At 51.4% G+C, this 24,976-nt stretch overlaps 2 protein-coding genes across 2 annotated transcripts in view; one reads left to right on the top strand and one right to left on the bottom strand.

Moving 5' to 3' along the window:
* The window catches only part of PIGO (phosphatidylinositol glycan anchor biosynthesis class O), a 265,926-nt gene extending 253,011 nt beyond the window's left edge, over nucleotides 1-12,915 (top strand). The window contains exon 13 of the mRNA XM_068176614.1: nucleotides 12,904-12,915. The gene's annotated coding sequence lies outside the window, so the exon portion shown is untranslated. The remainder of the gene's footprint in view (nucleotides 1-12,903) is intronic.
* The window catches only part of CNTFR (ciliary neurotrophic factor receptor), a 56,694-nt gene extending 32,129 nt beyond the window's left edge, over nucleotides 1-24,565 (bottom strand). The window contains exon 1 of the mRNA XM_068176622.1: nucleotides 24,339-24,565. Coding sequence (XP_068032723.1) covers nucleotides 24,339-24,528 — 190 coding nt within the window. The 5' untranslated portion in view covers nucleotides 24,529-24,565. The remainder of the gene's footprint in view (nucleotides 1-24,338) is intronic.
* Nucleotides 24,566-24,976: the final 411 nt, after the last annotated feature.

Raw genomic sequence — 24,976 nt, 5'->3', positions numbered from 1 at the left:
TCTCCCCATGCTGTTCCCACCCTGGATATATGAGAGTGCTCCCAGCAGCAGTCAGCCTCCTTCGGTGCATCCAGAGAAGCCACCTGACTCATCCCACCTGTGCTTCTGCATGATAGACCCTGGCAAAATCACAGAACAGGGCCATGGTGGGGATGGAGCTGAGATGGACACCACAGGGGGTGCCTCTGGTTTGTGGTGCTATTCTGGCTGCTCAGGGATGATGATAGCCCAATAATGACAGGAATTTTGGAAGATGCCTAATTTATCATGGAAAATGAGGTCTCCACACCAGTCCTTAGCTGCTCACTCTCTGGCTTTGAGAAAATACCAGCCAGACATATCACTAACAGTAGAAGTGTTATCAATTTAAGCTGAAATCTTCCCCTGTGCTGTTGGTACCTTGGGGTGGAGGCAGGAAGAGCATCAGTTTCTGTAGCTCACCCAAAATGTGTCCTTCAAGTCGATGAAAACAAAAGGGTGTGACATTTCTGGAGGCATGAGGCTGCAGTACCAGCTCAGCTAACAACACTGCTCAATACCACTGCTCTCTTTACTAATGTCTGTTTTTTTATCCTCAGGCCTGAATCAGACCCTGGCCTCATTCTTTTCTTAAGGCAATGAGGTCCTCAGGATGATGTAAGTCACACAGCTCTGGACTTCACTGCATTTGGAAGTAATTGCTGTGTCCTTAACTCAGCTGGCTTCAAGAGAGGTCCCATTATCCAGCCCATCTGTAAAGATATTGAGCTAAAAAAAAGGCCCTTTGCTTTATGAACCTGACACTCATCTTCCTCACATCCTGGCTCGATGCTTAAATCCCCACACGCAGCAGGGCATACCCCAGGGGATATCTGTGGCATGAGCAGCTGGGGCAGCTCCAGCTCGGGGAGCCCCTTCCCACCCATGTGCAATTTGCAAAACAAAACGTGAGGCACAAACCAATTCAGTTACTCACAGAGACTGTTTCCACCTGCTCTAATCACCACCTTTGCAAGGCTGTTTTCATTTTGTTCCCTCCCTACTCTCCCCAGCTCCACTCCGCAGCAAGCACCTCACTAAATTCCCCTAATCTCCCCTTTAGGTCATACGATATCTTTTAATTCTTTAATCAATTTTCATCCGGACTCCCTGTAATTTATCAGTGGTCTTTTAACAATGAAACCCCAGAAGCAAACACACCTTCCCTGGGAGCATCAGCACCGGATCAGTGGCAATAGCAGCATCCTTGCCAAGTCTACCCCAAGAACGATAATCTGGATGCTCAGCACAGCCTCTCCCGCCTCGTGGAGGACAGCAGCCTGCCACGCATCCTCTGATTTGCTTACAACAAAGAAGAAATAAAAAGCACTTAAAGCACTTATTGTCATATGAAAATATTGCTGTCAGTGTTTTAATTATTTCCTGAGGAATGGTGGGAACCCCCAGCACAGAGCTCCCCCACGGTGGGCAGCCTTCCTGCACACTCCAAGCACCACAGCAGGGAAGGAGCTGCGACCCAGAGGATCACAAATCTTTTTCGGTCAGGATGAGGGAGCTAGGATGCTGGGATGGGAGCCATGCACAGGTGGTTGGGGCACTGCTGCTTTTTTAGGGAACACACCACACTGTTCATGCAGCAGCACTGCCCAGCACAGTGGGAGATGCTTGGGAGACCCATGGCAGAGGATAGAGGAAGGCACTGTGCCCAGATACCCCACTGATGGTCTGGGAGAGATTTCTGGCTGTGTTGTGGTCTCTGCAAGGGGCTCAGCAATGGATCACACAGTTTGGCAGGGAAGCCTAAGGCTGCTCTTTCTTCCCTTCCCTTTCTCACCCCCTCCAAGGTCAAACAGTCCTGGACTCTCAATAAAGTGTCGCAGGGGCTCCAGGGGATTTTAGGAGGCATTTGCTAGGATTTCAGCAGACCTGAAGCATGACTTCACAGGAATGGGGGGGAAATACCCTAGAGCTTTGGAGAGAAATGTTATTAGAGTCACTGAAGAATTTTGCTGTGCTCTCTGAAGCGTTGCACAGAAAATTACAGGTGAAGAGCAAGCCCCGTGGTCTGGACCTTGCCAGCAGCATAAGGATGCTGTGGTGTCTGGGCTCACATGAGCCCCACTTCCCTATCATGAACCAGGAGCACAATGCAAATGCCTCCTGCAACAGGAACTCTCCTCTTGATGCACATAGATCCTTCTGAGATGAGGTGAGCAGGTGGGACAGGTCTGAGAGCCAGGGCTTGGCTGCAGATGAGAGCTACAAGGATGTGCTGACAAAAATCAGACAGGGCAGAGCAGTCTGGGTATACCCAATAGTTTGCCATCCTCTACTGGAGCAGAAAAAACAGCTCTGACTTGGTTAATGTCAGTGCAGTTAGGTCTGTCCCATGGTATATAAATCATCAGCAACATGGGAAAGAAGGCAACACACCTGGTATAAGTGGGGAAATGCTGTGATACTGCCAAAGTTTTGACCTTTTCCAGTGGTGACATGAGGGTGAACCTGGCCAGGATCCAGTATGGGAAGATTTGGGGTTTGCCTGCCAGAGGGAGATGCTGGTGGCATAGCATCGGTACCTGTCCCATGCCCAGAAGGTTGTTCAGAGGCATTTCTGGAGAGCAGATCCCACAGCAGCACTCATGGCTTTATGGCGGAGCAGCTCAAACCATGGCCCAGCATAGTGAAACTCAAATGACTTTTGAGGTCCTAACTCATACGTGCATCTCAGTTGCTTTCTATCCTGCTTTCTGCACTAATATGGGATAGAAATGCAAGAACTGGACCAGGACCCACTGGGCAGATGCACTGTCTTTGTTTCACCCCATGCTGATGCTTTAGTTGGACACTTGAGGAAGTTTGCAGCTCAAAAGCAGCTGTCGCTATGAGCCAAATGGGTTGCAAATGTACTGGCATGTGTTGTGATATTTGCAGTTGTTAATAGGATCCATTTTCCAGGGAAGGGGAAAAGGAAGAAGAGGACGAGAATGCTTAAATCAGCAAAACAAACATTCACCGTCCCTTCCGAAGCACTACACCCAAGGCAATAGATTATTTATGGAAGTTTGGTCTGGAGCAATAACCTGCAAGGGCTTCTCACAACAATGCAGCTGGATTCAGATGTCAAACCAAAATCCTTAGCACTTAATACCTTCAAAGTCTGTACACAGAATGGATGCGTTGCTGGTCCCAGTGGAGGTATTGTGGGATTTGTCTCTCATTTCACCAGCAGCCCCGTTAACATACTAATTCCTGCTGCCCTGGAACTGGGCAGTGGACCTCCCTTCCCGGTGGCATCTACACCATGCCTAAGCTCTGAAATGATTCAGGAGTTGCCTGCCCATGAGGGAATCCTGCAAGGCTTGGGAAAAGTGGTAGATGGGAGAAAAGCATCCTCTGCCACCTTACAGTCACCTTATAGGGAAATGGAGGCGTAGAGCAGTCAAGGGAAGGCTGCTGAGGATGGAGAGGCTGACAAAGGATGCCTTTTAAATCCCTCAGCCCCAAGTGCAGTTCCCTGCTGAACCCCAGGTGCTCAGTCACCTCTGCAGGCATTTGAGCACTGCTGAGCTCAGCACCCATGGGTGGCTGAGCTGCCCAAACCCCTGTCTCTTGCCTGGCCCCAGGCAAGGCTGGAGATCCCTCCTTGCCTGCCTGGCTTCCCTGCAGCCCAAGCAGATGTTCTGGGTCCTGTGTCCCGGGACAGATCCCGGCTTGATTTATTACTGGACGTGACTTCTGGAGTTTGTCAAAGGCACCCGCTCCCCCTCCCCTGACTTTTCCCACACCCTTCCCATTTTGTTTTACGTTCACTTTGTGGTCTCCCCACCATAGCTTGCAATAAACAGAAACTCATTTCCAGTATAAACAACTGCACACTCTGCCCCAGTGAGCCGTACGACCCTGCCTTTCCCGCTCCCCGCCCCTGTCTGCTTTTGGGTTCTGGGAAAACAGTCTCTTTCTTCTCTTTCTTTTTTTTTTTTTTTTTTTCATGCCCCCCCCCTCAAGTCTCCTGGCCCTTTGCATTTTTCTTTTCTTTCTGAGATTTATAACGTGCCAGCCAGAGCTGGAGTGGTCTATCCCACTCCACATCACGTACATGCTATTAAAAGTAAAGCTGTCAATAGATCTCGGTAAGGAAAACCACCTGAGCTCTGCCTGAGCTGAGGGTTTACAAGATGGGGATGTTGGTCCTGACATGGCCAAAAGCCTTTCAAGATGTGGGATGTCTCTCAAAGCAGGATTTAGAAGACTTGAATCATAGAGTGAAGACGTGTAGGGCAGATCTTGTCCTCCCCAAGCCCTGAGTCAGGAGAGATGCCAGCCTGATAGGAGCCAAGCCTGGTGAGAAACTTTGCAGGAATGCCATGGAGAGCTGGATAGTCACCTCTCTGAAGGGCTGGGCTGATGTTCTCAGTTGCCTTTATCTATCTTTAACCACCTGGAAAGTAACTGGTTGGGCCAAGCAGTCTGTCTCCACTCTTTCTGTGCCTGATGGGGACAGACAGACACTTGGGGACAGCAAATCAAATCTTTTCCTTTATATGGAGTACACACCTGTATGTAGTGTTTTCACAGAATCATGGAATATGCTGAGTTGGAAGGGACCCACAAGGATCATCAAATCCTGCTCTTAGCTCTGCACAGGACAGCCCCAAGAATCCCACCGTGTGCCTGAGAGCATTGCCCAAACACTTCCTGAGCTCTTTCAGGCTTGGTGCTTGCTTCCCACTTCCCTGCGGAGCCTGTTCCAGTGCCCAGCCACCCTCTGGGTGAAGGACCTTTTCCTATTATCCAACCTAAATCTCCTAAATCTCTCCTGACACAACTTCAGGCCATTCCCACAGGTCCTGTCACTGGGCACCACAGAGAAGAGATCAGTGCCTGATAAAAATGCATAAAAAATGGTAAATATTTCTGACGCCTAGAAGAGCTTGCCAAAGCTTCAAGAGGATTCCCAGCCTTTGGAAGTCTTCATATCAGGGCTGAATGCTTTACTCACAGTTTTGCTGCCCTTCAAAGAGGAATCTATTCAGGGCAGTATCCTGCCCTGCAGGGGCCATGGAGCAGGGCAGGCAGCAGCCTTGGGCCAACAGGTCTTCCTCACATCCCACACCACAGGGATGCTGCAGGGGGTGCACACATCTGCCTTTTCCCATGGCACAAGGATATTGGAGTCCATCATCTTGTAATGCTTGAGGACAAAGCCGCTTGCTTGGCCAAAGCTCTCTGGTTGCAATTTGACTCTCTATTGCCCCTCTTTTACTCTCTACTGCCATCTTCCTAGGACAAGCCATCCCAGGACCACCAGTGGCCAGGAGTTTGTCATTTAATTCCAGGCAAGGGGCTGGTCAAAGCAGCCAGTGGTTTAACTTCTGCTGGGAGATTAAGAAAAATGAGGAAATGAGGTGGGTTAGGGAAAATCTGAGCCCAAGTGGTTTAGCTGCAGAGAATCCCAGCATTGTAAACTGGCCTCTAAGAGTGCTGGATATATCCTTACCCCTGTTGCAGATGCTGACATCGTGTTCATACCGCCACTGGTTTGGACTCACTGACAGTAAGGCTTGTGCAGCCCTAGACAGCTGGATTTTGATTGTGCTCCTTTTTTTTTTGCCCCATGTGTGTTTTTCCGTGTAGAAATAAGCTCCTTGAGGGGTTGTGCAGACTATAGGGGTGCAGCACTGCACTGGGATCTTCACATCTACAAGAAGGTTGCGTTGATTTGGAAAAAAGCCCCACACTTGTAATTTACAGGGACATTAAACCTGAGTGGTGGTCTCGGTGCAGAGTCTGAGTGCAAAGCAGAGACTGTGGTACCACAGAAAGCAATGGGGAGCTCCCAGCCACAGCTCCTGGTAGCTGACCACTCCCAGCAGCCATTCCAGTGCAGGTGAGTTTGCTCATTTTGCCTTGTCCTCAGAGAGAAGCTGAGATTGATCAGGTGTGTGATGCTCCCAGGACAGCCCAGTGGGCAGGATCAGGGCTGGATCCAGGCTGGGTGGGTGTCTCCATTCACTGACTGTAATGCATGAATGTGCTGGATTGACCCTTACACACGCTGCTCAATGCCAGAACCAGGCTGTGAGCTGGCCTGAGAGAAGCTGTGTTCTCCCAGAGGAAGGGGGCTGCTCCAGGTGGTTTTAATTCCCTTGAGCAGGAAGTGACAAGAGATCTGGTAATGCAAATCCACCTCGTGCTGTCTGTGCAGCAGGTCCAGCAGATGGTCTGCCCATATTCGATGGGAAAGCTGAAGGGCATGGGAGGTTTCCTCCGCAAAACTCCCAATTCTCATGGAAGCATGCTGATCAGGTGGAACCACACTAAAAACTCCACTTACAAAAATCCCTGGAGGGGAGAAACCCTTCTGTTACGTGCTGAGACCTTCTCTATCGTGACAGCTTGGCTGTTATCTTGCATCACATCTCTGTTTGCTGACAGCACATCATGACACGGCTCCATATCGTGATGGGGACAGCTGGTGTTGCAGGTGGCTGCACCCATGGCAGGAGAGTTACAGCCAGCAACAAGGAACTGCACGGGCCTGCCAGATTCCCTAACAACAAATCCATACCGATGGATTAGCTGTCTATGGAGACAGTTGGTAGCATTTTATCACTCCTTCGCGCCCCATTGATAAAAGCACTCCTGGTATGAAGGGTGGCCAAGAAACTGCTCTGCTCCTCTCCTCTCCCATGGACGAGCTGCTGAAGCTGTCCCCAGCCGACCTGAGACCCTTAGCCTTTGTGTTGTTCACCCAAACCGAGCATCCCCAGCACAGTTAATCACTGCAAGCATCGGGGGCAGGAGACAGCTGAGGCTGCTGAAGCCCAGCACAGTTCGCTGACCCTGGGGAGGAATGCAGCTGACTCACACCACGGGAATCTGACCTCCATGGGGGCTGTGCAACTGGCTGAGATCATGGATATCCATGTCCTGGCACTTCGTCTCCCAGCAGAACTGCAAACAGTACAGTGTGCCCTTGTGGGTCACAGTGGGTCCAGCCTCTCACCTCACTACAGTGATGTTCTTTAGGCATCCCAGTGTGTGCTGTACACCTGGCACAGTGCCTGCTTCCCTGTTCCTGTCTCTGTCCCTGCTCAGGAGCATGGGCAGCAGTCCTGGCTCTCTCCAGTGTGATATTTCCAGCTAGGAAATGCTCCGAGTGTGCCAGCACTGGAGCTCTGCTGCCTCTGATTCTCCTCCAAGTGACCCACAGGGTACTGTTAGAGCTGCTGTTATGGTGATTTTTATTTAAATCAATATCTTCTGTGTTATCCCTGAAGTGCTCACTACTAATAACCTCTCATCCTCTCAGCACGCCTTCAGTGGCCGTCAGCTTTGCTTTGCTCTACACTGAGCTAGGAGCCCTCAACACTTCTCTGCAACTCCACCTCTGCCCATGCCTCCTGGGAGTGAGGCTGCTCCCACCCCGGGTGCAATTCAACCCCAGCAGCAGTCACAAATACCTATGGGACTCCCAGTTGGTATTTAGGTTTCCAGTCATTGTGATGGGAGGAGAAAGCCCTGAAAAATCTCATTTCCAAAGACTTTTTCTTCAGTGCCAGCCCCATGTGGGATCTGATAAAGCAAATCCCAAATTGTTTGAATAGCAGGTTTCAGGTCCAGCATGTGACTTTTGAATCCCAATATTTATCATTACTATTCCTGGAGAGAGCAGGGATTTCTCTGAAGTTTCTGAACACAGAGCATGGAAGAAGTCTGGGTCACTTGGTCACCTATACCAGCAAAAAGAGGGAGGAGAATGCCCCACAATCCTGCTAACCACACAGAGCACAAAAGAAACACCCTGACCTGATTTACCAGCATCTACAAATTACAATAATAAATCGTTGCCTGTTTCATCTGAGCACATATAGGTCCTTTTCTACCAGAGCTGAAAATCTTGGTGAATCTTCCCCAGGTACAAGTGTGGCTCAGCCTAACAACCATAGTGTGACAGTCCTGGGGCTGGGGACCTGCTGGGGTAAGGCACAGTCCTGAGGTGAGCAGACATGGATCCCCCATGGGCACATGCTGCAAAGCCAATCCTCGCTGCCAAGCACCAGCCCCTTGTGGGAAAGGCCCCTCAGAATAAAGCACCAGCCACCATCTCACTGCCTCTGTCTTCCCTGGCCACCCTTCCCCAAACCCCTCCCCAGCAGCTCCCCCCAGGCTGCAAAACCCAGAACCAACAGGGGGAAAAAGTGAGGCATAAACCCATCATTGTGATGGCAGATTAGCATAATATGGATTTCCCATGTCAAAATAATGGATCAAAATTTGTCCTGCCACCCTGGCTCCAGAAGGGCACCACTGCTCCTGCCCATGGTTTATGTTTGATGAAACCGAGTTAGTAGCGTTTTTATCTGTCAATTAGGAACCATGAAACAGTTATTAAATAGAGTCAGAGCCCTCCTTGCTGCTCTCCTGGGCAGCGCAGGAGACACATAACAGCCTGTAATGAAGCATTAAGCAGCAGCAGTTTTGTTTCTGATAGGATTGGAAATGATAAGCCAGCGAGGCATGGCCGGATAGGGGGAGAAGGTCCCTGGCTCAGAGGACACATAGCAGCAGCTGCTGTGGGGAAGTTCAAGATGGGAATTTCTGCCCCCCACCCCAAACAAATTCTCTGTAGGGCTGCCATCATGCTGCATCTGCTTGATGGGGGAAAAGCAGGGGCCTGAATTTAATTGTCTGCTTTTCCTGGTGCAGCCCTGGATGATTTCCATGGAGGCAGGAGGGCCTTTGGCTGTGAAGAGCAATGATATCCCAGCCCCAAGGAGAAAAAGCACTGCTTTAAGCAAGTTTTAAGAGACAGGGACTGGACTGTTCATAGAAGGGAGATAAGACAGGCACAATCCACTTCTGGAGGTCATCAGAGTTCAGGCAATGCGGATGTGCAGCTCTGGGTGCCCTCATCAGGCAAACTTAGGATGTCTACTTGATCTCAAGGACTCTGTGTCTGAGATCTGACACAGGGCAAAGCCAAATTCTGTGCTGAGTGACGGTAGTCCTGCACAGAGAGAGGCACCCGGGGATGGGAAGCATGGAAGGCAGCAGAGGTTCCCAGTTCCAGTGTTAATGGATGCATTTACCTGTGTCCTTCCCACCCTCATGTCTCAGGGTTTGTTAAGCCCTTGCTCTGCACCCACACCAGTCCCACATGGCTCAGAACAGCATTTGCTCACCCACTCGTGGCCATGAATCCATCCCCTCCCCAGCAGGGCCAGTTTGCACCAAGGGACCACTCAAATGGGTACAAAGCAAACTGTCCTACCAGCACCTTGCCTGGATCTGGCTATGCCAAAGGCTTTCAGACATCTGTGGCTGCTTTGCAGCCTGTTTGTTCACAACAGAAACAGGACAACAACTGCAGAGGTTTTTTTTGCTTCTTGTGATTTGAAATGAAAGGTTGGGTTTTCAGGGCTTTTCCTTCTGGAGCTCCCACTGATTTAATTAAAAACCTCATCAAACCAAAATAAAATGAGCAAAATCTTGGACACAAGTGCTTAACGCTTTAACAATATACAGCAAAAATTTTCATCTGGCTCTCACTTCCAGGGCATTTTTCCAAAGTTGCCAGTGATTCGCAACTCCCATTCATTTCTTCTTTCTGGGCAAACTGCTTAGGAATCTGAAGATTAGCGTCTCCCAGTGCAACGAGGGCTCCTGCTAGCTTCTTCTCCAGTTGCCACCCTTCAGAGAGCAGGAGGGATGTATGCTGTGGTGTAAGCCTGGCTCACTACAAACTACACCATCCAGCCCTCTCTTCCTGGGGACTTTTCATAGTTTCAGTGTTTGCAAGACAATAAGGGACTCCTGAACAAGTTGCACCATCACACCACTCTGTCCTGAGTCCTGCCATCACAGTATTTACATGGCACAGTCTTCAGTGCCTGGCCTCCAGGCTAAGACCTGTCCTTCCCTTCCAGCCTTGAAGAATGAGAGGGAGACCTCACCTAAGCAGAGATCTGAGCTCTCCCTGCATGGAAAACTGTGGCTATAGTAACAAATTGCTCAGAGCTGCAAGGCAGTGATGGACAAATTTCAGCAAGGCAGATGGGAAGGTTGCTGGTGGATAGAATGGTGTGAGAGGGGAAAGAGCCTCCTCACACACCCCCTGTTCTGCTGCATGCCCATGCCATGGGCATGTTGTACCAGCATGAGGCTCTCCAAACTTCACAAATAGACACAGACTTGCTGGGTATTTCTTGCTGCCAAACCATCTCCAACACCTTTACCTTGCCAGGATGAAGGAGATGCCCAGAATGTGGCTGAAGCATTTGTGTTGCCTCTACAACCTGTCTGCAGAATAAAGGTGAGGAAAAACTTGAAATGGCAGGAGAAGCAACAGCTGCTGTAAAAGTGAAGGAACCCAGGAGGCAGGAAAGGCATGGACCTGTGTCTGCACACACCAGGCCCTCTCAACTGCAGGCTGCCTCCTTGAGACAATCCTACCTTGGCCCCTTACCATCTGTTAGGATGGATTGGTGCCCAGAGCAAGATTTCCATCTCTGCACCATGGTGGGATGCTCATGGCTGCAGGCAGCATGGGAGCCTGATATCACCCAGTCAGGCTGAACTTTATCCCAGCTCCTGCTGGGAGCGGTGTGCGAGCCCCTGGAGTGGTTCAGTACCACTGGAGCTGTCACACATAGCTGTGCTGGGCTGCAGAAAGGAAGATGCAGCAGGGACAAGAGAAATGGGAATCCCTGCCTGTTCTGATAGTAGATGGTGAGAGGTTTTCAGCTCAGTTTCCACCTTGACCGTGCCTGCGAGGTGGCCAGGATGGAAGGTCACTGTGGGTAGCTGAAGAGAGGCACATCTGTATGCAGTACACCAATGTCAGTATGGGGGGTAAGGAGCAACCCAAGTGGTTCTCCCTACACTATCCCAAAGAGGATGCAAAATTAGGGCGAAAGGCAGCCCAGGGTCCTTACAAAACACTTATCACCCTCACCTGGCTGGGAACCTTGGTCTTTGCAGCCCTGCAGGAGTAAGGTGTTTCCCTCACTGCACCTCTTCAGAACAGAAATCCCAGGTGCTCCTCAGGGATCAGTATTTGCTTCTGGGAAGCAGCCAAGTGGCTAAACCAGGCTGGAGCCTACTGCTGGTTCTACAGACCTCATAAGCCAAGAGACAAACCCAGAGCAGTGATAGGGGCAGGAAGACCTGCAAGGGCACTTTGCAGCAGAGGTGAAAGGGCTCTGAAATGCCTCTATCCTAGTGTGAGAATTGTCCAGCTGGGAAGAGGGGTTGCAGCCTGACCTGCTGTCTCTGCCTGCTTTGCACCCAGAAGGGCTTCTGGGACTGAAGAGAGGAAAGGTGCGCAACACCTCCTCCTGCACCTCCCTGGCTTCCCTGAAATTTGCCCTAGAACAAACTGTCTGGGATTAGCACCAGCCACATCCTGGTGAGAACAATATTAAGGGATTATGAGATTAGAAATACCATTTATGCCTAGAGGAATAACTCTAATTCTTATCTGATTGTCGACAGATGTCAGCAATCAAAGCGCCTCTTTCATGCAAAGCAGGGAGCACTGTCAGGGTGCTAGGTGAACACGACTTGGCCCCCTCCTAGCAGAAGCCAGCTCCTCCTGCTGATGCTTGCCCCAGATTGTGTTTGCCAGCAGCTGCTTTCTTTTGTGGGGAAAACCTGCTCAGCAGGAGCCCTGTGCTGGGGCTGCATCCCCCCTCCTCTTGTGTCTCTGCTGGGCTGCCCTCCCAGGATAAGCTCAGCTGTGCCTGCTGCTTGCAGGGTGCTGGTGGGGAGCCTAGAGGAGTGGGTGCTGCTTTGCCCACAAGCAACACCACCCTGAAATCCAATTGCAAGTGTACCACAGCCCTTTCGCTACCCTGGGCCACCAGGTCCTCCTGCCGTGGGTAGTGGCCCCGTGAGCAATGCCAGCACTGTGACATGCAGGGTGCACGGCCCCCTGTGGCTGATGCAAGGCTTTTCCTGCTCCCAGAGGGGTCACACAACTTGAAAAAGACAAACTAACCAGGTCTGACCCTGAACTTGTGTGCTGCCCCACCGTACTCTTAGGGTCTGCCTTACACCCAGTTGGAGGGGCTGGGATTCTTGGGGCTGGAGCGTTACTGGCTTTGTGGCACTACTGCTTCTGGGCTGGCCAAGCACTTTGTGCCAACTTGCCTGGGGAGGCAGCTCGTAATGGGGTGGCCTGGGAGGCTCTGCCTGGCCATTAAGGGAGGTAAGTGCTTCTGGGTATGCTATGCCAAGCTCCTGTCTGCACGCTGGAGGCAGAGCTCGTGCTGTTTGATGGGCTGGAGGCAGAGCTCGTGCTGTTTGATGGCACATTATCTCCATTCGGCTCCTCATCAAAAGCTCTCTGTCAATCCCTCCCTCGAAGGAGGGCTGTGAGAGCTTTCTGTCCTACATGCTAATGCTTACATGAGTATCTCCATCCTATCTCTCTTCTTCCTTCCCTTTCTCAGACCCAAGCCATCTTGTCCCATTTTTTCCCATTTTCTTTTCCTGCCCTACCCTGTGCCTCGCAGACACTTCAGCACTGAGGCAACATTTGTCTCCTCCCAGCCAGGAGCAGGGCGCACAAAGAGCCAAAACATCATGGAGCTGGGATGGAGCAGGGTGAGAGGCATCCTAAGGGAGGACATGCAGCATCCTCTGAACACCCCACATCCTCCTGTTCTGCAGGTTTTTCCTCGCAGCCCTGATCTGCACCACCAAACACCTGAGCCACATTATCCGATGAAAGAAACAGCAACTGTGAAGCTAAATCTGCAAGACAGGGATATGCACATTCCTTAAGTCACTGACTTGAAGGCCATGGGAGAAAATTAGTTCATCTCACCTGACCTCCTGGGTTGCACAGGCCATTACTTCCCTCCATTACCCCTCTATTGAGCCCAATAAGTTGTGTTTGACAGAACCATCTTTCAGCAAGGCAGCCAGCCTTGCTCTGCAGATAACAAGCAACAGAGGAGCCGACATGGCTTTTGGCAGATTGTTCCAATGCTTAATCATTTTTTCTATTAAAAATATGAGCCTCATTTCTAATTCAAATATGGTTGTGGCTCAGCTTCCAGTTATTGGCTGTAGTTATGCCTTTGCTTGCTGGGTTAGTACCCAGTATCTTCTCTGCTTGAAGGTAATTACCAAAAGGAGTCAAGGCATCTTTCCAGCTTCCCTTGAAGTCACTGAACACACTATTTTAAGTCTTTCTCCTTTTGGCTGTTCCCCCTACTCCCTTCATGTCCTTCTTTACTCCTGTTTTCCCAGGGTCCTTCTCAAATCACTTCTTAGATAACATCACGGGAACTAAGCAAGGATCTAATATTGTCTTTCTTTGTACATATGCAGCAGTTGGCAGAGCTGGCTCGGTCTTGGATCTAAGAGTCCCCTTTTTGGCCAGCCTGTCATAACACAAACTCACTGTGTGGGCCACCTCCATCCTGACATCCTCCTGCAGGAGCTGTCTTCTGTACTCTCTGCCATTTTTTTTTTTTTTCATAATTAAGCCCTGGAGGAGTGTGGCAGCACACACCCCATACTGCCACTGTTCCTGGGCAACTGCTCTGCTCACTCCAAGTGGGAATCACCCTTGAGTTTTGCTGAGAGACAGGAAAGTGGGAGAAGGAAATGCTGCAAAATGATGCCTGCAATGACTATGTCTCACAGCAGCTCTGTGAGCTTTTTAATGCCCATGTAAAAGCCCACTGCTCTTTTCTACTTCTGGACAAAACCCTCCATGGGCTGACACAGCAGTCCTCACACCACCATGGCAAAAATCACATCCATGAACACTGCTTTGGCAGCTAAAATCGTGAGTGGGGCTTCCCCTTCTGAGCCTTTGGAGGCGATGGGAGCATAGTGGGTGTGGTTATGCTGTTCCAGCAAAGCAAGTGGGGTTTGCAAAGGGGCCGTGTATCACCACTGACACTCGCACCAAGGCACAGCCTGGTGCTTTTGCACAGAGCAACTCCCAGAGCAGCATAATCATACCCTGCTTTGCATCAATGTGAACAGCAGGGCTGCCCACAGTACCAGCTCCTCCCTCCATGCTCTTTGCTTCAGGAACTGGGATTTCTGATTTTGGACCTTATCTGGCCACCTTAGTCCAATGCTTCATGTCAGCTGGAGATAGGGGAATTCCCCTCTCCCTAGAATTCATGACTCTGTGAGCAGAAGAAGCAGAAGCAAACCCACATGCTGGCCAGGAAAGGGAGGAGGAATGGGAAGTAGAGCTGGATGATGAAGGCTGTGGCAGAAAGGGGAGGTTGCCCATGACACGTCCAGGCTGGCTGTCTGGGAGCTGTCCCACTCAATGGTGTGATGCAGAAACATGCAGCTCTGTGTGATCAGAGATCCCTGGGGTGGGCTGCAGTGGGTGGGAGTCTTGGCATTAGGGGTGTCCAAACCAACACACCCCATTTAGGAAGCCTTGGAGGGTGAGGATGGCACAGAATCATCATACAGGTTTTTAAGTCCAATTCTGTGCCTTCAGAAAATTCCTACCCAGTCTGTGTCTCAATTTTCCCCTAATTTCTGTCTTTTCATTTAGACTCTGACATCCCTGTTTACCACCAAGCTGGGGGAGGAACGAGAGGTGGCACAGGTTGCCCTGTGTAACCAGTGCAGCACTGGAGTCCATGTCCCTGGGTTTCTGTGAGGGCAAGAGAGGAAGAGGAGGAAGAGGCTGGTGAGGCCAAAGAGCCTTTTCAGAGGGCAGCTGCACCTGGCTGGAAGCTCAGGGAAGTCAGGCACACAGGGAAGGGGAAGCAGCTTGAGTCCATATGGAAAGAGCAGGGATGAACTCTGTACTGGAGGGCTGAGAAACTATTTCCCCAAAAAAGTGAACGGCACCCCATCAACTGCAAAGACATCAAAAGATGGCAAGTTCTAGCTCATCCACCATACAAACAAAATATTTCACAGTTCCCTGGCTCCAGCCTGCTGGAAGCTGGCGCTGGCTCAGACCAACACAGGTCACACAGCATCCAGAAAGCAGCCAAAAGGCAGAGAGCTGCTTTCAACCCTCTGCTTTCTTCCCTGACCAAGAGGAGATGATACATCCATGACATGTGACAAGCCATGCCATACAAGGCTGCTCCTCATGGAATGTGCAGAGTTGGGTCGTGTTTAGTAGGAAGTTACTCACACTGTCCAGCTGTGGAGAGGAAAAACATCCAGGGTTGGGAATGCTCAAGGGAAGACAGCCCAACATGAGCAAAAATGCAGCACCAAGGTCTGAACTACAGCTCCAAACCTCCTCGTGGTTTCCTGGTATGGACCCATTGAGTGATCTCCTGTACTCCAGAGGTGAACCTCTAGAGGATTCACCTCCTCATCCTACACATCCAAACTCAGCCACACAGGACACTGAGTTTCCCTGTGAACCTGACTCTGGTCCAGTCATGGTTTTGTGATCCCTCTGTCCTCCACATCTACCACTTGGGGAAAACTGCAGCACTGGAGAGCCACTGCTGGTCCCTGCTGACACAGGGTTCTGTGCACATACTGCTGGGCTCTGCCCTTCAGGTCCCCAGAGCGAGACAAGATTTCCCCATGCTTCTTGGCACATCAGCTAGTCATTGCTCACTTGCTTTTGGCAAACAACCCTCTCCCTGCCCAGCATCATCAGCAGCCAGGCTGCCCAGGCTGGTACCTGTGAGCTGGTGGAGAGAGAGGCACACAGCCTGACATTACCCGTGCTCAGCAGGCTCTGTATGGCTCCTGTCAGTGCTGAGAAGACCATCCTGAAGAGAAAACAAGCAGCCGTCACCCTAGGGATGGTATCATAAACCATTTTAATAAGACATGTCGGTACCCCTCCCCACCATCCTAACTCATGTGAACGCTGCCTTGTTCAGTTGGCAGCAAACGATAAAGACCCCCAGGGAGCACAGGAGGGGGAGAAAAGGGACATCTGTTTAGAGCATTTCTACTGCATGGCTCTCCCAGGCTATTTCTATCTCTTCTTGTCAAAATTTATCAACTGCGTAATTGTTTAAACAGCATTAAAGTGCTTGCAGCTAGAGCAACTGGAAATTGTCCTGCAGTTGCCTCTGGTACTGATGCTGACAGCTCAGGAAGGGACTGGGGAGGAAAGGGATCCATCGGGCATGGGAACCCTTTGACTCCTTTTCCAGGGGGGAGACACCACTGTGTCCTGCTAACAGGAGGAAAATAATCTCACTTTATCCTGGTGCCCTTCCCTGCTGTCCTGGCCCAAAGCTCTGCTCCTTCTCCTCTGCTCCCTGTCCTGACCTGCTGTTAGCACACATTTAGTCTGCTAAATTATTTACAGCAGACGCAGTGCCTCGGGAAACCACAGCTAATGACAACGTCTTTCATGCTGAAGTACCATGGACCTTGCCCTGACCCTGCTGAGCTCTTGGCTGGCACCTCTCTGCATGCCTGGGCCCCACTGTTGTTCCCAGCCACTACCAGAAGTTTCAGAGAGAGATGGAAGAGCTTTGCATACTGGTAAAAGATGAGAATTTGCTGCTGCCTGCCATCTCCTCTCTTTCAGATAGGAGGGATGCAGACACTGAGGATCTCCACTGTGGAATCTTCCCATTCCTGGTGACACTACCTGGCCTGGGTACCTGCAAACATGGGCACATGTGGGCAGTGACAGCAAGAGTTATACCCTGTGCTGGTGACATTGGTGGGGTTTCTTCTTTCAGCACCTTCTGGGAAGCAAACAATGAACTTATTTAAGTACCACAGCCCTTTGGAGCTGTGGTGGAGAAAGGAAAGCAGCACTTGCATGTGGAGCATTGACTCCTTTGCTCCTTGTCCCATAGCTGCAGTGACAGGAGGTGGCTGTGTCCCAGCCTGTTCCGCCCCTCCCAGGACCCTGGAAGCTGGGGACACATTGCTGGTGGGCAGCAGGAAGCTTGCACCAAATATTTTGACAAGGGGCATTTAGGAGCAGCTCAGATAAAATCCTTCCTGGAGCAGAGGCCAATGTGAACAGAGAACCAGTGTGTGTTCCCTCCAGTCCCCAGAGCAGTCACAGTCCCCATCCATGGCCACCGTCCCCCAGCCAAGGAGAAGGGTTTGTCTTTTCAGCCCTAGGCATCCCTAACTCCTGGCATTGCAGAGCAAGGATTGTGGGAAGCTGTTTAGACTGGACCTGGGATTCTTTAATTACAGAGCTGGTTTTGTCATCCTGGTTGGGCAGGATAAACAAATCTCAGGAGAGCAGGAAGAGGCTGTGCTGCCATCCACCCAAGACATGGGATGTTGGTACTGCATGCGGCATTTGGTATTTGTGCTAGGCAAGGATGGGGAAGGTTTTCCAGGAAGCTGCAAAGCCCCAAAATCCTTTTTCCTTTCCTCCTCCAGCCCAGCAGCTGGAGCCAGACTCCCTCTTGATCCTGTCCCATGATCTTATTCCCAGTCCAGCTGCAGGACAGGATGCACAGGGAGCCTCTGGGCTCATTTCACGTGGAGGTCCAAAGCTTAGTAACCCACATTCACTGAGAGGGTTCTTGCATCTTAAGCAGCCTCTCTCATAGACACGCCATCCCTGGCTCTGGCTCGTCGCTGGCAACTCTGGAACTCTGCCCTTCTCAGTGCCCTTGCGCCACATGATGCTCCTGCCATGATTCCACCATGAGCTGTCCAGAGCACCCAACACAGCACGAACTCATCGGTCACTGGGGTCAAGAGTGGGGCCGCATCCCTTCAGGTACCAGCGGTGACAGGACGTAGGAATGGGATACTGCATGCACTGGCCACCTCCTGGGCATGCTCGTCCCACAGGTAGCATTGGCAAGGCCAGGGCAGAGCTGCTGATGCTGTTGTCCCAAGCCGTGTCTACTAATAAATGCCCCGTGAGGCTCCGCTGGCCCCACCACCGCGTGCTCCTTGCTGTCCCCAACACCCCCGCGGGAAGAGGGGAGCCGTAAGGATGGGAGAGGGGATATTTTTATTGTTTCTGACACCAGCTGCCCCAGATTATCATGTTTTACATAGCGAGCCAAGGAAGCATCACTCTGCTATGCTGCAGCTGGGCTGGCTGCCCAGCCCAGCGAGGAGAAGGAGGAGAGGAGCAGCGGGGCACGGGTGTGAGCGTACGAGTGTGTGCACACATGGGCCACGGGGCACGGCTTGATTCAGCCCTTCCCGCTGTGGCATGCAGCCTGCAGCCCACTGAACGGGGCGGAAAGGTCGCCTGCTGCCTGCAAACGTGTTTGTTTTTCTAGTCCGGCTCCTAATTCAATTAGGACTAATTGCATCTGGGAGCGTGGTGGGGTTTTTGGGTGGGTTTTTCTTGGCTTTCTGCTTAAAGAGCTGGGATAGTAATTTGCATACTGTTACCCAGTATGCCTTTTCAGCTCTCAGCCAGGCTAAGACCCGAAATCTGGTTGCAGGCAGCAGCACAGTTCATCCATTGAATTTTCCCAGCCATGCACGAACAGCACAACGTGGGAAGGCAGTGGTTGGAGAGCCTGCGTGCCTTGTGAAATAAAGCCGAATTTCAAAGAACAAAGCGTACCTGCAAGCTTGTTGATGCTCCTTTTCTGTGGCTCTCAGGAATCAGGAGGATGACGTCTGGCTGTGAATCACCCCAGGACCACTGCACCCACCCAGCCCCCAGTGCTGTAGGCACATGGGGGAAAAAACCCCTCCATAGTAATGAACCCAACAGCTCTGGGGTGTATCTCCTGATTTTGGAATATCAATGGTCATTTAAATTTATTAGCTCCACTCTTGCTGTAGGTTTGGTCCATGCTAATGTAGTCCTGGCCTCAAGCACTGCCTGGGCACAGCCTTGGGGCTGCCCTTGTGTGGGACAATCCCCAAAGGGCGGGAGCACATTGGGAGGGAGAGAGGGATGAATCAAAGGGGTGGGTGCTGTTCCCTGCCAGCTGGCCCTGGTGCCAGGGAATGGCTGCAGTCATGTTTAACTTGTTGCTCCTGAAATAACCTAAGTTTACATCACCACAGGAAACGATTGGAAGAGTTCAGAGGGGAAAAAAAATCTATCAAAAGGGCTTTTTAAAAATAATTTAGAAAAAAAAGCTCTGCATCACAGATTGCTGGACATGAGCAAGGAACTGTCTGCACACGCTGACCCCGAGCCCGTACTTCTCCAGCAGCATCCAGCCAGGAGCACCAGCCTGACCAGAGGCACCCTGGTCTGAGTGCCACATCTTCACCACTGGCTGCCAGAATCAACCAAACTTCTGTTCTCTCAACCTGGCATGTCATCTGTGCCCTCCTGCAGTTTTTTTCCACCCAACCAAGCCATGGAAACAGGCAGGGACACACCAGCCCCTGGGACTGCCTTCCTGTACTGTTTAGCCAGTGCCCATCATGGGATACTCATGCCTGCCCTGGTGGAGCCAGAGATGTATGTCTTACGTTGAGAAGTCACAACCATCTTGTTTTGCTTCTTTGTTTTGGGTAGGTGAAATAGAAAAAATGTTTTAAAAATAACAACAAAAAATAGATGCAAACTTGCAGTACAATCCTCTGGTTGCAGCTGGAACCCAGCTGGGAGGAAAAAGACTTCTAAGGCAGAGAAAAAGGAGGCTATGATTATTTATTAGTGGCCGATGTTTGATTGCTTGCTAATCAGTCCAGAGAACACTCAGGCTCTCCTGGCCTCCCCGCTCACATGTGGTTCCTGTTGCTTTGCCCCTTTCCCCCTCCCTCTCTCTGGTTTTGCTTTGTTTGTTTTTCTGTTAATTTGGTTGTTTTTTCCATGTCATTTTCCGTCAAACCGCATGTTTTTTCCTCTTTCTCTCGCCAGCCTCTGCAGTGACAGACATGGAGGAAGCAGACCAGCCTGGGACTGCTTGTACTCTGCCAGTCCCTTTCCCACATCCATGGCCTGGGAGGCAGCAATGCCCATGGGACAGCGCTGGGGCTGGCACCAGGCTACAAGACCCCAGGCCACCACTGCAACATGGAAGACAACTCCACTGCCTGCATCCCAATCCGTGCCCCTGCTGCTGGAGTGGATTCTGCTGCATTTCCTCTCCCATACTTGCACTCCATCCCGTCAGGCAGCAGCATTTTTGGGCAGCAGGCCGAATGATGAGGGTCAGATGCATATCCACCAGGGCTTGGGCATCCCCAAAGCAGGACAGAAGGGCAAAGGGGAAGAGGTGCTGGGTCGGGATGGAGATAAGCAGGTTAGAAAGGGATGGAGGGATGGGAGCAGAAGGAGGGTGCCTGCCCTGGCTGCCTCCCTCCCGCCCTCTCTTCTTTGCACACAAGGCCTCCCCGCTCTCATGTGCACTCTTCGGCTTCTGGCAGCCTTTCCGACGCGCATTTCCACTCCTCTCTGGCCCATTAGCAGTATTTTTATAACATTCTGTAACGCACAGCGCCGTGTGCCAAACCTCAAGAGTGCATTATTTCCCAACGTCTTTGTTATATCCACCCCCAGGCCCTCCGGCTGCGCGTTTCCAAATGCAGAGCTGTGGTTTGTGGGGGCAGCCAGGAGCCCGGCACCACACTCCTGTTACCCAGAGCCTTGTGCTCCCTCCTGCCCTGCTCCTGGTGCTCAGCCCTGGGCTCAGGCCAGGGATGCCTGGTGTGTAAAAAGATCTGGACCCATCTCCTGCTTCTGGCCACACATGGGCATCTGCTTTGGGCTGCAGGGCAGCTGCGGTCAGGCTGCAGGGCAGGTGATCACGGAAGATAAACACCTGGTTGCTCTCCTGTGCTTCACCTCATGCTCAGCTGCCTGAAGAAAGGGGCAGACCAGCAAGTCACTGCTCAAAGTGCCCTGGAAGAGGTTTCCCCTGGAGAAGTGCCAGCTTCCCCAGGCCAGTTTGTGCTGAGGAGGATGCATGCCTTGTAGGTGGCTGACCTGGAATCTTTAGCAACAGACAAGCCTGGGGATCCCTCTTCGCCATCCCTGAATGCACACGGTTCCACTACATGCGCACCAGTGCTCCCATTTCTGCAGTGAGTGAGACAGCCCAGCTACCCCCAGCCCCTGCAGGGTGCTGCTGGGCTCCCAGCCACATCCCCCATGATGTGCACTTTGGTGTCAAACCCATCTCAGGGAACAGATGAGCTACCTGTGCCTTCCCTCCCCACTGCTGAAGCACATCAATAAATCACCTCCACACATTTGTGCCTGCACTATTATGTAACATGCTGGTCCCTTCAGCATGAAATCCCCACCCCAGATATGCTCTTGTTCCTCCTTAGCCACTGGTATAGCCAACCAAAGCCCCCTGGTCCATGTGGGCCAGAGCCATTACAAATAATACCACAGAGAGTGGCCCAAAGGCAGTCCAAACATGGTGCCAAAGTTTCCCCATCCCTTCCAGGAGCTCCCCCTTTCAGCACAATCTGATCCCCTGTAGCTATTTCCTAAGCTGTGTTCCAATTCTCATACTAATCCACATTTTCTCTGGTTTAACTCATAATTTCCCATGTGGCACCATAGCAAATACTTCACTGAAGTCAAGACAGATTACACTGACCACATTTCTGGGCTTAGAAAACCGGTTCCCTTATCAAAGAGAGCTATCAGGTTAATCCGCTATGATATATCCCTGGCAAGCCCCCCTTGTATTTTTTTTCCCGTTTTCCATTTGTCTCCACGTCTTTAATTGCTCCCTCTTCCAAGTGCACCATGCGGCCCCCACTGTGCTGTGGGGTCAGGCTGTCTGATGAGGACTTTTCCTTCGCTCAAGCACAGGAGACACGTTGCACTGGGTACCACCACTGGCCTCTCAGCTGCTAATGAGCCTTGCTAATGAGCAGATGTCCTCACATGGGGATGAGGTGCTTCCCAGGCCTTCAGTGCACTGTGGTCTTTGAAGGTGCCTCCAGAACAGAAGATAGCCTCCAGGTTTTACGCTCCCTCCTCTCCCTTAGCCTGTGCTGCCCTTGCTCTGAGCATTGCTGCTCAGACCCGGTGGGGTTCATTTGGTATTGGGCTCTGCCGAGCTTACTTTTAATCTCCCCTGAAACCTGTCTGCAGAACCAACTCTGCTCTTCTCTCCTCATTTGCTCTGTATTTATATGGCTAACCCCCCTTTTCATTTCCTCTGCAAGGTTTTGCTCAGCTTGACTCCTGGCAGGTCTCCCTTTATGCCTGTGCTCGCTGACCCCCATGACAGAGCTTGCTTTGCTAATTGACACCCTTTCATGGTCCTCAACCCTTCTCTGCTCCCTCTACACATCCCTCCTGTGGTGTTGTATGCTCAGGAGCACCCCTGCCTTGCCTGGGGAGCACATTGCAGGTACCATCATCTATTTAATGAGATCCCCAGCACTTTTCCACGTGCAGCCCCAGCCCCTCACTCTCGCTGCAGTCATCTTTCTTGTTGCCCCAGCAAAAGAGAAAAATGCAGGCACAGGCCTGTTTTCATTTAATTTCCCATGCAATTGAAACAAAACGAGTCCAAGATCCCTCAAATCCCAGGTCTGGGCTCCCAATGCACTCAGCTGCAGCAGCAATGCTACTACAGGGCCATGCTGCAAACCTCCCATCTCCATCTACCTGCCCAAGCCCGTCTCTATTCCCTGTCTGGATGCTCCCAAATCCAATCCTTTGCATGAATCCTCACACCTGCAAGGAATCAATCATTTCCAGCAGATCCAGGACACTTAGGGTGGGGTGGGGGAGGCAGGGGCTGGGGATGCAGAACTAGGAAGAGAAACCTCGCAGAGAAAGTTAAATTAAAATCCAGACAGTTAAATTAATTACCACTAAAAGCGTCTCATCTGATTAGTTCCTTGCACAGTTAATTGTGCTAACAACGCCAGACACTTGTTTATTTATTTGTCACCCTCTCCCCAGGGGTTGGTGGCCCCAGCAGTGTCCAACTGCGCTTCTCAGCTGCCCAGTGCTCAGGGGGCTGTGACTCTCCAGCAAATGGGAACACACAGTAATAGGGAACAGCGGGATTTGGGCTCTAACGCTGAGCAATTCCCACGGGTCCCTGAGAGGATTGACAGGGATTACTATTAGCGAGGTGCTTAGCAGATGGAAGAGCCATTGCAAAATCACAGCGATGCCACAGCTGCAGAAGAGGTGTTTGGAGGCTGTGGAAGTCTCCCCACTCCCCTTGTTTCCTGCAGACCTGGGCTGCAGCCCTCTGTGCACTGGCACAGCCTGGGACCTCTCCCTAGAGGGGATCTGGTAAGCACATGCCCAAGCAGAGGAACTGCACAACCTCCTTGTGCTGCTGCCTGCACTGGACCCAGCTCCTGCCTCTTCTGGCTCTGAACTAGCTGTGAACACTTCCTGACCACAAAACAGTTAAAAAGTCCCTGACTCATTTGTTAGGCAGTGGCAGTGGCCTTTTTGTCTGCCATGCTCCCAAACCCCACACCTGCTCACTGGTGTAAACCCTGCCCTGTGCTGAGTGCTTCCCCTTATCTGCTTCTCACATTGCCTTCCAGCTCCTTCCAGCATCCCTCCTCCTTGGCCCAGAAACCAAGATCCATCCCACATGACTTTAAATAAGTTGGACACTGTAGAGCATCTCTAAAACTTGAATCTCTAGGTGCAGCAAACCCCTCATGCTTTATTTTCAGGGCTTAAACAGACATTCCTGTGAGCCTCTGTCCCTGGACCATGGCCTAGGATGGAAATGCCACCCTGGCTCTGATGCCAGGTGCAGAAGGTGAGATAAGGAGTAGAGAAAGTCTCTGCTGTGTCTTCCAAACCTGGGAACATACAGCCACCTACATGACACATCCCTGGATGGCAGGGTTCCCAGCTGGTGCATCACAGTTACTATCCCACAGCCAAATATGCCAGCTGGTGCTCCCAGACACCCACGGCTGCCAGTTGCGCACGCCGTGCTGCAAAACACACAGTTGCTATCAGCTGTACAAACACAGCAGCCCTCAGAACACACAGCTGCTATCAGCTCTCAGCATCATGTGAAATACAGCACAACTCTTATCTCCCCCGCTGAGGCCTGGGAATCAGCGCATCCCATGCTGGAGATAACGCAAAATGCTGGGGAATGAGCAGCTGTCCTCCAGCACACCTGTGTACCCAGGATCCTGCAACACCTTTTGGCTGCTCCTCTGAAACAACCTCACTGCAGTAATCCCAGCCAGGGTTTCTCCTTGCTGGCTGCAATCCTTTCTGATAGCTTTTTCCACCTACAGAGATGGTTGCTGTGGCACAAGGCTAGTTACATCCCTTCTCAAATTATTCCTGAGGCATCATTTAATCTACTGGCTTTGATTCCTGGGGCAGAGTGGCTGATTCCAGCTCGGATTAGTATGTCACGAGGACCTCATATGGCAGTGTGCAGCGAAGAACCCTATGTACGGAAAGTAGAGGGGCTGGCATGGCAGGAGTGGGGCTGTGGGGAGTCAGTATGGGAGCAGAGACTGTCCCCGTCAATGTGACATGCTGGGGTACTCACTTCCCACCCTCAGGTTGGTCTGGTATTTGAGGTGCCAGGAGGAGCCCTCGTAGCAGGAGTACTGGCCACTCTGCGACAGGTCAACATTCTTCAGGATCAGGTAGGACCCGTTCAGGTGGGACTCGTCGATGTCGGTGCCGTTGGCTGTCCAGGTCACGGCTGCATCCCACTCCATGGAGCCACACTTCATGGTCACGTCTGCACCTACCCGCTCGTATTGGGTGTGGCTGTCTGTGGGAAGGAAAAGGGGAAAAACAGGTGAGCTCAGAGCCCCTCAGCACAGTTGCCTTGGATATGAGATCTTACCTTCCCATTTGGGAGTAAAGAGAAGGACTGGTGGTGTAGACTGCTGGTGGCCAGGGAAGCCCAAGTTCTGCTCCTGTCTTCAGCCATGATTTATTTTAGACTAGAGTGAACCAGCTGACAAATACCAGAGGATCATGGACCATCTCCACCCACAGGATGTCTTCCTTTCACCTTTGCTATGGTGAACACATGTCAGGGCTGCACATATGGCTCACCAGCTGGACACCCCACAGCACGGCCCGACAAAAAAGACATTGCCAGTCGTGTGTCTAGGTGACTTGTAGCAGGACACAAACCAAACTCATGTATCAGAAACTCCCAGCAGAGAGATG

Source organism: Anomalospiza imberbis, chromosome Z (assembly GCF_031753505.1).
Source record: "Anomalospiza imberbis isolate Cuckoo-Finch-1a 21T00152 chromosome Z, ASM3175350v1, whole genome shotgun sequence".
Lineage (NCBI taxonomy): Eukaryota > Metazoa > Chordata > Aves > Passeriformes > Viduidae > Anomalospiza > Anomalospiza imberbis.
This window is presented reverse-complemented; position numbering and strand designations above follow the sequence as displayed.